The sequence below is a fragment of the Nicotiana attenuata genome, unplaced genomic scaffold, assembly GCF_001879085.1.
Source record: "Nicotiana attenuata strain UT unplaced genomic scaffold, NIATTr2, whole genome shotgun sequence".
Classification (NCBI taxonomy): Eukaryota; Viridiplantae; Streptophyta; class Magnoliopsida; order Solanales; family Solanaceae; genus Nicotiana; species Nicotiana attenuata.
The window spans coordinates 345,327-359,805 of NW_017670321.1; the positions used below are offsets into that span (position 1 = coordinate 345,327).

The 14,479-nt window shown below is 37.2% G+C and overlaps 2 protein-coding genes across 2 annotated transcripts; one reads left to right on the top strand and one right to left on the bottom strand.

Annotated features, from left to right (window-relative positions):
- Positions 1-354: 354 nt before the first annotated feature.
- On the bottom strand, positions 355-1,034 carry LOC109237817. The gene is made up of 2 exons (XM_019404203.1): positions 1,025-1,034; positions 355-719 (listed from the first exon to the last, which is right to left on the bottom strand). The coding sequence occupies exons 1-2, from the start codon at positions 1,032-1,034 to the stop codon at positions 355-357; spliced, it is 375 nt and encodes a 124-aa protein (XP_019259748.1).
- A 698-nt stretch (positions 1,035-1,732) lies between these two features.
- On the top strand, positions 1,733-3,391 carry LOC109237821 (receptor-like protein 12). The gene has a single exon (XM_019404208.1). The coding sequence runs from the start codon at positions 1,783-1,785 to the stop codon at positions 3,202-3,204; it is 1,422 nt and encodes a 473-aa protein (XP_019259753.1). The 5' UTR covers positions 1,733-1,782; the 3' UTR covers positions 3,205-3,391.
- Positions 3,392-14,479: the final 11,088 nt, after the last annotated feature.

A 14,479-nucleotide genomic window follows, 5' to 3' on the forward strand; every position in this document is an offset into this window, starting at 1 on the left:
AATTTAGCGTTTACGAGATTTGCAAAACAGAAATCTTTTTTTTTTCTCCAGAAAGATAATATATATTAGTACTTAAGAACTGCGTACAGAGGGTTGGGGCCTAACTGGCTCCCTATCACAAACCGTTGTTCTACTACAATACCGTAAGTTACTACTAGTATTTACAGTTGTCATGGTCATCCTATTGGAATTATCATCATGACAACTAATTACACACGAGGATAGTTGAACTATATTGCCACTTCGATTATGCCAAGCAATGTCCTGGCCTGATTGAGTTCCTTCCAAACAAGCCTTGTCCTTTTCAAAAATTTGTGCAACAAAAGTGGGAACAACTTCAAAAACCCTTGGCGATTAGACATTTCCAAAATTGTGGCCTGCCTTTGCTAATTGATCAGCTACCATATTTTGCTCTCTGTACGCATGTTGGACTACAGGATTACCTAGCTGGCCCAGATAGTACCTGCAATCAGCAATTATATTAGAGAATGCAATATTGTCAGTATGTAATACTATGGTAATATCCTTTGCATCCACCTCCACCTCCAGTGATCTGATGTTATTTTCATAAGCTAATTTCAAACCCTGTGTCAATGCATAGAGCTCTATAAAGGTGGATGATTCATGTGGTGCTGATCCAGCGAAGCCCAATATCCAGTCGGCGTTGGAGTTCCTAATTAGTCCTCCTATCCCTGCAGTGTTGTCTGAATATGCTCCATCTATATTGAGTTTGTAGAAGTGTGTAATTGGAGGATTCCATTTAATATTTTTTCGTATTTTTGTTTTACGATTAGTCGAAGGCAAAAGAAAAATCTACTTGCATTGATATTAAATATATTATTGTTCTCTCATATCATTAGTTTTTCTACGAAGGAATTAATTTCATATCCAAAATAAGCAGTATTGCTTTCAATTACACTTCACGCATAAAAGCTACAGTTAATGCCGTCAATCTAAAGGATCTTGACCATGTTGTGCACTATTACGAAACATATTTTTTAACATTATCTTGACTTTGTCCTACCTAGAGCCATCAATATTGAAGAATAGACATGTTCTATGACTGTATACCCAATTATAATACTAGGAAATATTTATAGGGATGGTAACTGCATATCTAAATATGGTATATGGACACATGAATGTAAAATATCTTCAAAATGCATCAACATTTTTATTTCTATAATGAGTTTCCTTGTACTGTTTAGCTAAAATGATTTTGAAAAAGAAAAAGTACTAGTAAAAGAGTACAACACTTAACATCATATGCACAGGGGCGAATGTATAGCCTAATTTACGGGGCAATGGTCTCTCCGCCAAAATAGGTATTTTATGTACATATTTTTCAAAATTGATCTAATATTATCTGCTAGCACCCATGCTCCAAAAAGGCTAAATGATGCACTTGATGTTAAGTTATTTACTTAGAGGAGTAGGGATCTATATCCATTTAATACTTTCTTTTTTCTCATTTTTTTAACGGTGCACTCATATTATAAAAATTTTAGATCCGTCTCTGCACATGCATTAATTAATCATACGGTAGAATTTCTATGAGAATTCGTGAGCTCATGCAAGAACTTAGAAGGTGGAAAAGGTCAAAGCTTACACACATTTTATTTCAAGCATATTCTCTATTTGAGTAATAGAAGTTTCCATCTTCACAAGATATTCACTACCAATAATTAATGTATTGGGACCCAATATCCAACTTCCACTCTATAAATGCTTCCTACTTTGAGCAAGTACAAGCACACATATATCCATATTTAATTATTTACTATGCTATCTTCTTCTCAATTCTTTTTCCTTTCTATTCTCATCCTGCAGTGTCTCACAGGCCTAGCAGCAAAATGCCACGTAGACGATGAAGCTGGGTTGTTAGGTTTCAAGTCGGGTATCACATCCGACCCGTCGGGTCTTCTTGCAAGTTGGAAAACGGGTACTGATTGTTGTACTTGGTCAAGTGTATCTTGTGGGGAAGACAATCGGGTCACAGGACTACAGATCTATGGACAACCCGAGAAAAACGTAATTTTGTCGGGTACCATCTCGTCTTCTCTTTCCAAACTAAAAAGACTAGCAAGTATTAGTCTTGAAAATCTTATAAACTTATCGGGTACACCGAATTTTCTCGTTACTCTACCTGAAATTCAAATTGTTTACATTGAAAACAACAAGTTATCGGGTCGTATACCCGCAACCATTGGTAACTTGACCAAACTTATTGCACTGAGTTTCTCGGGTAACCGGTTAACCGGCCCGATACCGAGTTCAATCAGCCAGTTAACTCAATTGAGCCAGCTCAAACTCGGTAACAATTTGCTCACTGGTACCATACCCAAGACATTTAGCAAGCTCAAGAGCTTAACTTTTTTGAGTTTAGAGAAGAATCAGCTCACTGGGTCAATACCAAACTTCTTTACTTCCTTGTCTGATCTCATTATCTTGGAACTTTCTAACAACAAATTTACTGGGAAAATTCCAAGTACTATTGCAACTTTAGCTCCACAATTAAGGTACCTTGAGCTAGGACACAATTATTTAACTGGTCAAATCCCAGATTTTCTTGGAAAATTCCGTACTCTAGACACATTAGATCTTTCTTCGAACAAGTTCTCAGGAACTGTACCGAAATCCTTTGCAAATCTAACCAAAATATTCAATCTTGATCTCTCTCACAATCTTCTTGTCGATCCATTTCCACAATTGTTTGTAAAAGGTATTGAGTCTTTGGATTTATCGTACAATAATTTCCATCTTGGTACAATACCAAGTTGGATCACTAATTCTCCAATTATATACTCTTTGAAGCTAGCGAAATGTGGGATCAAGATTAAATTGGATGATTGGAAGCCGAAGACTACTTATTTTTACGATTATATTGATCTTTCGGATAATGAGATTAGTGGAAGTCCAGTTGGGTTGTTGAACCAGACTGATTTCTTGATTGGATTTTATGCTTCTGGGAACAAATTGAAGTTCGATTTGGAGAAGTTAAGGATTGTTCAGACATTGAAAGATTTGGATTTGTCTAGGAATATGGTTTATGGGAAAGTTCCCAAGGCAATTTCTGGACTACAGAAGTTGAATTTGAGTAGTAATCATTTGTGTGGTCAGCTTCCAGCGACGAAATTTGGAGCTAATTCTTTTGCTGGGAATGCTTGTCTTTGTGGTTCACCATTGCCACCCTGCAAATCTTAGTGTACAATCAGCTTCTTGTCTTTGACTGTGTTTGAATATTATTGTATCACTTATATTGCTAATCATTTGGTACTTTACAACCAGGTTGTGGAACTTTTGTTCAATAAATGGTTGCATTTTAGAGCAGTTTACTTTTTGACTGCACTTTGTTTATTTTGGAGTAGTGACAAATGATCCCTTTCAAATATTTACTTACTTCTATCGTTGAGCAAATAGCACTTTTAGTCCCTACATTAATGCTATATTCTGATTTATAGTCCTTATGTCAACCAACTTATCCACTATTGACCTTCAATTAGATTATGTGAATGATCTAGATCTCAAAAAAGTTAACAGATAACGACATCCATCTAGGGACAATTCTAGTATTAATTTTTTTGTTTTGCTAGTTGACCAGTAACTTGCACCAGTTTACTTCTTAAATATGAATTTTCTTTTGCCGAATTTGAATCCTTAAATCCATATTTTCTATCTTTGTATACCTTTTCTTCAACGAGCTTTCTTGAGAAGAGTTCTCAAAGAAACTACTGGCAATGATCGTAACTAGGGGCAGACCTATGTAGAATTAAGAGAGAGCAACTGAATCTGGTTCGCCGTGTAACCTAAATCCTTGATGCATAATAATTATGCAATCACATAAAACGTACATACGAGGATCTTGAACAAAATAATCTTATGGAAAACGTAACTGTAGCGAAAGATATTGCTACGACCCGATTTCTGACCAAGTCGTAACCGACACTCGGTGTCTTAACTTGACCGAGCGAACCATCTTGGCTTTTCTATTCTGTACTATTTCTGTTATGCGATGCATCTCAACACAATTCGATATGATTTAGAGTAAATACTTTCTGAATCTTCAAATGAAATAATATTCTGAAAAGAAATTCATTCTGCTAACTTGAATACATTGAAAAACAAATGTAATGCAAAGTGGACACACATGACTTTGTTCTGACTCTGGCTATGAAGCCTTAAGAAATACTGAAATAATAAGACAAAATTCTGGAATCAACGAACTCCAAAAACTAAAATGGAGCTCACCAAATTTTCTGGTAATAGGAGGAGAATATCCTAGCTCGTAGCCTGCTTACCTGCAAAATCTGTGCCTACATTGACATGTGTTAATGTAGGTTCCCATGAAGAGAACGTCAGTACACCACGGCGGTACCCAGTAAGTAAGCAATCCTCCCTCTAAAGCTGGAACGAGACTTTAAAAGAAGTATGTATGCATGATAAAGAAAATTATAAAAGCTTCTGATAAAGAGTTGAAACAGACAACTCATATATCTATTGTAAAATTCTTCTAGATGCCATTCATGAAAATTCTGTCTTTTCTTTTCTCTTCTTTTCTGAAAAAATATAAAATTCAAATAGATCAATATATAAACTTTCTCGGAACAATCCTTGTAAATTTTCTAAAGCATTTTCTTTTTTTTTCTTTTCTAGGGAGTTCCATTGATTCTGACATTCTTTCTGATTGTGATTATGAAAATATCACCATATGATCAGTATGGTGGACGATCCCAGCCCGATCACCTGGACCCCATTCCTGTGGTGCCTCACAGTTCAAGGTTCTAGCATGCTCGCGTTCCTGTGCCTTACCAGGGCACTTTTATCATAGTGCCCGAATCAACGGTATACTAATCTCCTACTCTGGCATGAGTAGTTTGGGGGTAACATAAACCACTATAGGCTATGAACCCTTCTCAGAAATCTAAGGAAACTCCCAAAATATTCTTCTGAGTAATTCTTGAATCACAAAGTTTAAAACATTGATATATTTTCATAGTTCTCATCAAAATAGTTTCATAAAATTATGTAAAAGAAATTTTCAATATAGTCTATACAATTAAAGAAACATATGCAATTCCTGAATGCATGAGACATGATTTATGGAACAACAGACTTTTCTTGTGCTATTAACCATGATAATCATCTAAGATATTTTCTATAATTCTAATGGATAATGTGAGTCCACTCGTTCCATTCAGAGCCCACATTAACACCCTATACAGTCTAACAATAACTTATGGCATGATCTTTGTGAGAAGACAACTTTAGTAAAAGCATCGTCTCTACTCAACTTGATTCCTTGCTTTTGAATACCTTCATTTGCTCCAATCCAATAGGTTCAGCTCACCAAACAAACCTATACATAGTTAATTTAAATAAATACTAGAAGTTCCAAGATTTCCAAAATATAGAAACCCTAGGTTTGATTCTTGTCTCCTTCTAGGGTTCATCGTTAATCTAAGTTCTTGTAGTAGTTTTTATGAACAAATATAAACCATAAATCTCTCTAACAATTGTTGTTGAAAGCGGTTACGAAACTTACCTTGAATCACGAAATCCTAGGTTAGCGGAGAGACCTTGTTCTTGAGTTCTTGTTGAGAATCTAGCGATTTTGAGATGGAATATTGTTAGAATCGATGTTTTGGAGTAGTATTCTAATGATAATCGCATTGAAAACTCACCTTAGGTAGTATGAGAACCCTTGGATGACTTGAGGATGAGAGGGGAGGTTTAATCTTTAAATAGTGATGCTATTTTCTCTCTCCCCGTCCCTTTTATTTCAATTTCACGCCTTCGGCGTCACGGTCCGCACCCAGCGCCACCCTAAACGCCCCAAAAATTTTACTTCTGAATTTGGTATTTTGATTCGCGCCTGGCGTCCAAAATGCGGCCCATTTTTCTGACAGGATAGTCTTCGGTAAAACTCCTATAACTCTTTATAGGAACATCAAAATGACAAACGGATTGAAGTGTTAGAAACTAGACTTCAAGGGTTTTCTTTTGATATATAGATCAAATCTCGATTCATTATATATTGCTAGATATGCTCATTGAAACTTAGGTCATGTGTGGCTAAGGTCATGTTCATCCCTTAAACATCTCCAATGTGTTCCAATTTACTCCTCTCCTCTTATAACCATCCATCCAACCTTATGAACATAAGATTTATGTATTTCATACCTTCATATCTTTTCACAGACCTTTGTTTCCAACTTAGAGCTTAAGCGAGAACATAATACTTAGCAAAAGTTTTCCAAGGCTTTACAGACATAATCTGTAAGCGGAGGCGTCAATTGATAAGTCAGTTTCTACCTCCTTACCCTAGCATTATGTTACCACAGTCGTTAATGATGGAGTTGTATGTGTAAATGTGGTGGTAACCCTAATGGATGGAGGGAGGACCAATCTATAGAAATTGAGACTTAATCTGTTATGTCCATCAAGTAACAAGTTGAACGGACGAGATGTGCCCTTTGATTAAATATTAATTATGGGCTTAACTCTATTGGGCCACACACGCGTATAAGGAAAAAGGGAAAAAGATAGGAGTACCTATAAAAGTTAAAATATTTACCCTGCTCTACCCATAAAAGACTTCTATCCATTAAATAATTATAATTCCCTACCCATTTAATAAATAGAAGAGTATCTCAAAATAACTACCCACGCCAATGTCCTACCTATAAAAAGGAAAAGCTGCTCAAATTTGGCAAAATTTCACAAAAATTAGTGCACAAAAATTGAGATTCCACTAGCATCACAAAATCATTGTTGAAGATATGAAGATTGCCATCCTGATTTAAAGACCGCAAGCCTCAAAAAACAAAACGAAGATGCTGATTTCTCTTTAAAATTTGACTTTTTCTCCTTAAATTTTATAGAAGTATCAATCTGTTCGAATCATAGCAACTGATTTGGCTTTTGAAGATGCTGAACCTTTTGATGCTCAAATTGGCATAGTGTTGTTCAGATTTTGATTTCGCAGATTACAGAAGTTTAGCACTCAAACTTCTGAATTTTTAACTGAAAATTCTGTTCTCAATTTGGAGATCTGGAGGTTTGAATCATAACAGATGATTTGAGTTCGAAAAATCTTCTATTGAAATTCAATATTTGACATTAACACTGTTAAAATTTGCACTGTCGAGATTCTATTGGACATAAAAGTAGTTATAACTTCAAAATCTATATAATCATGGAAAATATACCAATTCTGCTGCACCATAGTGGAGAATGGGATGATAATAATTTCATAAACTTTCATGTTGATCCAATTCTAATAAAGACCCATTGGAAATTTGAACAACTTATCGGGGAAATTGCAAAGCAACTGCTAAAGGACAGTAACATAATAGTTATTCAGTATGTTATTTCTCAAGGATATCCACCAATTATAATTTGCACCGATATGAGTGTTAGTGTTTACATGGAATTGAAAAAAATCAAGTGCAAGGATGACAACACTCCCACTATGTGTGTCGTTTGCTAAAAACACTATAGATGCAAGCACCTCAAATTTTGATGTTGCTACAATTTCATCAGAAATTGCACAATTTAAAGGCACAGATATGATTGGCACTTTGATGTGCAAGAAGGAGATGACACCGATATAGAACTTGATGATTGTCACGACCCAAGTTCTCCCTCCGGGAACGTGACGACACCTATTCTCTACGACTAGGTAAGCCTAACATTTGCGGAAATGAAACGAAAACATAAAAGCTAATAACTAACAGGTAAATTTAAATAAGAAGTTAATATGCCGCTTGACATATACAATAATCACTCTCGAAATGTACATAAACTCTTCCAAAACCCGAAATATCGTAAGTTACAAACTACAGAAAGAGAACAGTATTTCTATATTCAAGAGTCTAAAAAAAGGAAATACAAGAAGTGTTTGGCATGGGGAAGAGTACAAAGGGACTCTGAGGACTACAGACGCGGCAGATATACCTTGAAGTCTCTACAGCTGTCTCGCCTCACTGATAATGTGGCTGATAAGCGGTACCTGGATCTGCACACGAAAAACATGTGCAGGGAAGGGCATGAGTACACCACAACGGTACCTAGTAAGTGCTAAGCCTAACCTCGGTCGAGTAGTGACTGTCACACCTCCTTTTTCACTACCCCGGAAGGGGTATAAGGGAGTTTTTTCCAATTTGAGTGACAATCGAAACGGGATTATCTATTAAAATCAGAGTCGCCACTTGGGATAATTTATGGAGTCCCAAGTCACCGGTTTTAAATCCCGAATCGAGGAAAGATTGACTCTGTTTACGGTCCGCGAACACAGAAATCCGGGTAAGGAATTCTATTAACCCGAGAGAAGGTGTTAGGCATTCCCGGGTTCCGTGGTTTTAGCACGGTCGCTCAGCTGTTATTATTGGCCTATTTATTTAATTTTAAGACATCTTTGAAACCTATGTGCATTTTATTCCTTCTGAACCGCTTTTAATAAATTAGTGTTACATATTGCGAATCATGTCACGGGAACCTTACCCACGATCTACAACAAGTTTATTTTATTAACAAGATTAAATCGTGGCCGGGTCACATAAATGTACCCCCGGATTTAGAAATTAGGCATCACAACTACGTCACAGGAACCGTACCCGTAGCCATGACAATCATTCAATTAACGCGCCTAAAGCAAATTACGAAAGTTCAAGGCATTTTTATACTAATTTTGTATTTATGTGAGGGCCATACATTATGGATTTTATTTGGCATGGCACGCCTTGAACTACTCCTTTTGAAAATGATTTTTAAATCTAATCTATTGAGGGCCATAAATTATAGCTTGCTTAATATGGCACGCCTCAAGTCTAATTGTTCAAATGATTTCTTATTTTTAATTATGAGGGCCATAAACTTTTGGTATTATTTAAGATGGCACACCTCAACTTAAGTAAAATAAATAGTTCAAAACAAACGCAATTTAGAACTATTGTTTGCGCAACTAACAAAATCACGCTGGTTTTCAAGCATTTGGGCCACGCCTGCTATAGACAAAGCTGGCCGCAGCATTCAAATTAACAGTTGGGCTCGAAATGCAGGCCCAAGCACCATAAGGCAATGCCCTTCTCATTCACAAACAACTTCGAAATCCAAGCACAAAATGAATCTAAACTCTCATGAACCAAGAAATGAATACTAAAGTTTATGGCAGTATTTAAAACTTGAAGGGACCAACATATTTAATCTTTTGGGCCGTTAAAATCTAGTGGCATTTACTACTGGAAAGAAAGCATCAAGGCTTTGGGCCTAGAAGTGGATCCAGGCTGAAATTTGAAAGGCCAAAGACCTTCGAACCTACTTGGGTCCCAACAATCTCATTTGGGCCACCTGATTGGCTTGATTAGCCGAAGAGGGGGGGTTATGCATCTCACACATTATTACACCTTTGATTAACCCAAGCCTCAACTTATGTCAAATATGACTGATTTCACCAAAAACCAAATAATGACCCAGATACTAATTCAAACCTTAACTGCAGCATATTAAGGGACTAAAATTCAAAGCACACGTAAATCTCATGTATTTTTGAAGTATTAGAGCCACCATTGACTGATGATACATTCAATACACATGATGAATCTAACAATGAATATTTCATACACTTGTCTCTGACATTACAAAGCAAACATAAACGTTGAGCTCATTTGAATACTGAAAACTAAAATCAGAGCAAACAAAGTCATAAAAATTAAACTAGAACACAACATTACCGTACAACTTAGATGTTATTCACCTAAGTTATGTCCATATCATAACAGTCCAAGATTAAATACAATGACAAGAGTTCAACTGTCAAAACCAATATCCAGCTATAAGATACTTGACAGAAAATTAAATTCACATGCTAAGCAAAGACCAAATACATCCCCAAGAGAGTACTGCCAACAACCCAGACAAAATACAATGAATCAGACAATAAAAGCACAATGTAATGCAGAAAATACAGCTAAATTATAAACAAATGAGTTGGTGCTATGCTTAAAACTCCACATTTCCATTTCATACTTCAAATCAAGCTTCACATTCAGTAGGATCCAGAAATATGTACTTGGATGTCAACAGAAACAAAGGAAATGAAAAAAACTCAGCAGCAACAACAGAACAAATGATCAACAGTCCAAAAGAACAACAAGATTGAACTCTTTTAGACCATTTTTAAAACCAGAATGAATCAGAAGTGCTTTGAAGAGTTCAGCTATGGAGATTAAGAAGAAAACAGGAAACCAAAAACCAACTCCTTCACCAAAATTGCAAGAGATCTCAGTATTTTTAGAACTCAGCCGTTTTCTGAATTTTTCAGTGTTATCTTTCTCTGAATCCCTTGAGAAGAATGAAAACAGGCCTCTTATAGAGGACCTCTAGGGCAGCAGACTTAGTTTCAGATTTTGCCCATTGCCCCTTTCCAACTTTTCATTCTTGTAAGTTAGACCTTAATTTTAAACTCTCTTTGTTAAAATTAGCCCCAACCCCACCTTCCAGGTGGCTTCCTAATCAGTTATACCAGACTCCCCTAAGCTAAAAATCCTAAACTACCCTTTAAACTTCTGCTATTTACCCTCAGCAGACCACATGGGTCAAATTGACCCAACAAACAACCCAAACCTGGGCTTGCAAAACCCGGACTGACCCCCTTCTTTTGGGTTTTGGCATTCAGCAAACCCAAATCCAAACTTAAATAAATGGACTCCCAAGTAAAATCAAACTAATCCAAATCTGAAACTTTATAACATGAGACCTTCTCTTCTTTTTTTTTTCCAACGAAACAAACTAAAATATTAAGAGAAAAAGAAAATCAATAAATGTTTACCAAAGCAATTAATTTAAACCTTTAAACTAAGTGTGATTTAATCCTAATCATGCACAGAAACATTTAACAAACAGAAACAAAGAAAACGAAAAAGAAAAAGAAAAAGAAAATCAGAAGAGACGAGGACTGGAATGAACAAAAATGAAGAAAGAACTTAAATACCTAGAATAAAGGGCGGAAAATGGCTTGAACGGACCTCCGACACTTTCGATTTCGAGCCGAAATTGGTATTCATCGTGGGTTCTTGTTGAGAACAGACGAAAAACAATAATTTCGACCCTAAAATCATCGAAGCTTGAAAAAGTTTGGGAGATTTTTATTCTTCTTTTATACCTTTTTTAGATCCGAAATTGGCTCCGTTTGGTGATGATTTTGGGGATATTAGTGATGGATTGGGGGTCAGGGGTGAGTGAGGGTTGTGTGGTTGAAGTTTGAGAGGATTTGGAGGTGGCACCGCCACCGGAGAGGGTGAAGAGATTGAGGGCGGCGCTAGGGTTCTTGACTTTGAGAGACGAAGGAAGTGAAGTGAAGATGGTACTAGGTTCTCTGAGAATGTTTGAAAAGTTTTAAATGAAAATGGTGAAATATTTAGGGCCGTTGGATGAAATGAGATGAAAGGCCAGGATTTGTTAAAGCCCCTCGAAATCAAAACGACGTAGTATTGACTCAATACTACGTCATTTTGGTTGTCTCAATGCCTGAAATAAATGGACCGGGTATGGGTATGACCTGGGCCGGATTTGAACGGGTGTTGGGGAGAAAATTATTTGGGCCTGGGGAAATTTAATTAAAATGAGCCCAAAAATCAGCCTTCTTTCAATGTCTTTTCTTTTCTTTTTTCAAATAAAAATAAAACCCTAAATTAATTCTTAAACTAAATTAACCTACCAAATTAGATTAATTACTCAACATAGTATTTACAAAAATTAAATAACTCCTAAATTGAAAGAAAAACTACAAATAAAGGTTAAAAATGCGAAAGTGATCCATTTTTGTTCGATTTTTTTTCATTTTTATAAAACAACTAGTTTACCAATTAACCTAAAAATTACAAAAATAAACCTCAAATTCCATGCAAAGTATTTTTGTGTTTTTCATGATTTAAATAAAATAAACATGCACAGGCAAATGCAAACAATTACCAAAAATCCTATGAAAAAATCTACAATCGTTGCAAATAATGGGAAAATATTATTTTCTTAGAGTTTATGGGAGTAATTCCTATAAGGCAAAAATCACGTGCTCACAGCTGCCCCTCTTTGCTCGAAAACACAGAGAGTTTTCGTGCAAAGATAAAGTGAGCGGATACGAGCGATTTTTTCCCGTTTGAATACTTCGTGGGAAGCATTTTGAAAATATTTGATCGCACCCTGCTTCCGAGGTTGCCTACATATACTTGGCTATAAAGGAATCAGGTCAGTGTAGTTCGGGAAGTTTTGGTAGCTGGGACTACCAGGAAGCTGTGATTTCACTGTTGCTGCTGCTGCTACTGCTTGTTGAACTCCTTATTACACCAAGACAAAATAAAAGAAGCTAGACTAAACTATGATCTATGAATTACAAGAATCCTATCTATATCTTCAAACTTGGTCTTGCAGTTTCTGTTGCACTGTTGACTTGTACTCTCCAAGTGAAATTCCTTTGTTGCTGTCTTGGATTGTATTCTGAGGTGCTTTCCCTTTTCTCTAGGTGGGCGCCTGATTGCTGAACTTGAACCGTCTTCCTTTGACCACTGTTGCCTTCCCTTTGTTCTCCAGGTGGGCTCCTGATTTCCAACATTTGAATTATCTTCCTTTCCTCCGAAACTTGCCTTGTTCTCCCTTTGTTCTCCAGGTGGGCTCTTAATTGCCGAACTTCCATTGAATGTTGCTGTTTCCCTTTGTTCTCCAGGTGGGCTCCTGATTGCCATCTTCCTTTGAACATTGCTGCTTCCATTTGTTCTCCAAGTGGGCTCCTGATTGATGTCTTCCTTTGAACATTGCTGCTTCCCTATGTTCTCCAGGTGGGCTCCTGATTGCTGTCCTCCTTTGAACATTGCTGCTTCCCTTTGTTCTCCAGGTGGGCTCCTGATTACTGTCTTCCTTTGAACATTGCTGCTTCCCTTTGTTCTCCAGGTGGGCTCCTAATTGCTGTCTTCCTTTGAACATTGCTGCTTCCCTTTGTTCTCCATGTGGGCTCCTGATTGCTGTCTTCCTTTGAATATTGCTGCTTCCTTTTGTTCTCTAGGTGGGCTCCTGATTACCAACACTTGCACTGCTTTTCCTCGAAACTTGAACTGCTTCCCTTTGTTCTTCAGGTGGGCTCCTGATTGTTGTCTTCCTTTGAACACTGCTGCCTTGACTCGTTTTCCCTTCGTTCTCCAGGTGGGCTCCTGATTGCTGATCTTGAACCGTTTTCCTCGAAACTTGAAATGCTTGCCTTTGTTCTCCAGGTGGGCTCCTGACTTCCAACACTTGAACTGCTTTCCCTTTGTTCTCCAGGTGGGCTCCTGATTTCCAACACTTGAACTGCTTTTCCTTGGAATTTGATTTGTTTTCCCTTTGTTCTCCAGATGGGCGCCTGATTGCTGAACTTGAACTACTTCCTCTTGCGACTGCTTTTCCTTTGAACTATCTTCCCTTGTTTCCCCCGGAGGGTGCCTGATCGCTTGAACCTGAACTGCTTTCTATCCTTGAAACTCATGTTGTCCTCCCCTGCTTTCCAGGTGGATGCCTGATTACAACAGAATAACCATAACAAAGAAAATTTTCTGCCCCAGTTTGGTAGCTGGGCACATCGGTGAGTGTTAATTGAATCATGTTACCAAATATCTCTAAGAATTTACAAGCTAGATCTCATGACAGTTTTAAAGCTAATATATTTTCTAAAGGTATGACTTCCGCTAAATCATGTCATCTATGAAGGTCTTAAAACTACATCCCATTATCCAGGAGGGTCCTGAAAATCAAAATCAATTCTCATCTTAAGAGTGACAACTTTAAGGCTAAATTATACTTCCCTACGGCAGAACTTACGCTGGATCTTGTTATCTAATGGAGGTCTTTAAGCTAAGTCCATTATTCAGGAGGGTCCTGAAAATTTCGAATTGAATCCTATCCTAAGAATGAAAACTTCAAAGCCAACTTATATTTCCTTGGGGTAAGACTTATGCTAGATCTTGTTACTCATGAATGTTTTGAATTTTAAACTAGGTCCCATTGTCCAGGAGGGCCCTGAGATTTTACGATCGAACCTGTCTGGTACTTGTTCTTCCTTACGGAGGGTTTCTCCGAATCAAACGAAATTTTCCTGCCCCTGTTTCAAATCAAAGAAAAATCTTGTCAGTTTAAAATGTGTTGGTTAGTTTGTGGCATTCTTGCTGAAGGTGGTCTCTCCGCTACCGTGCTTTGCTTTGACTGGTTGCCTTGAACTGGCCAAGAACCGTTTGACTTTCTGACTGACTCTCAACCGCAGGGCCTTGGATGACCCGAGTGCTCTATACCCAAACCGTTGTTTTAGATTTCTGAACCTTCTATCTGAACCTCTGCATCTCCCACAAGATTACTTAAACCACTCAACCAATGGAACTTTCACTGAAACTTTATGTCCCACTTTACATCATCCTATCTCTGGCATGTTCTGGCCGCATTTGCTTTGTGCAATTTGGAAGTT

Excerpts from the sequence above, each read along its gene's own strand:
- LOC109237821 (XM_019404208.1), top strand. The coding sequence starts at position 1,783 with ATGCTATCTTCTTCTCAATTCTTTTTCCTTTCTATTCTCATCCTGCAG.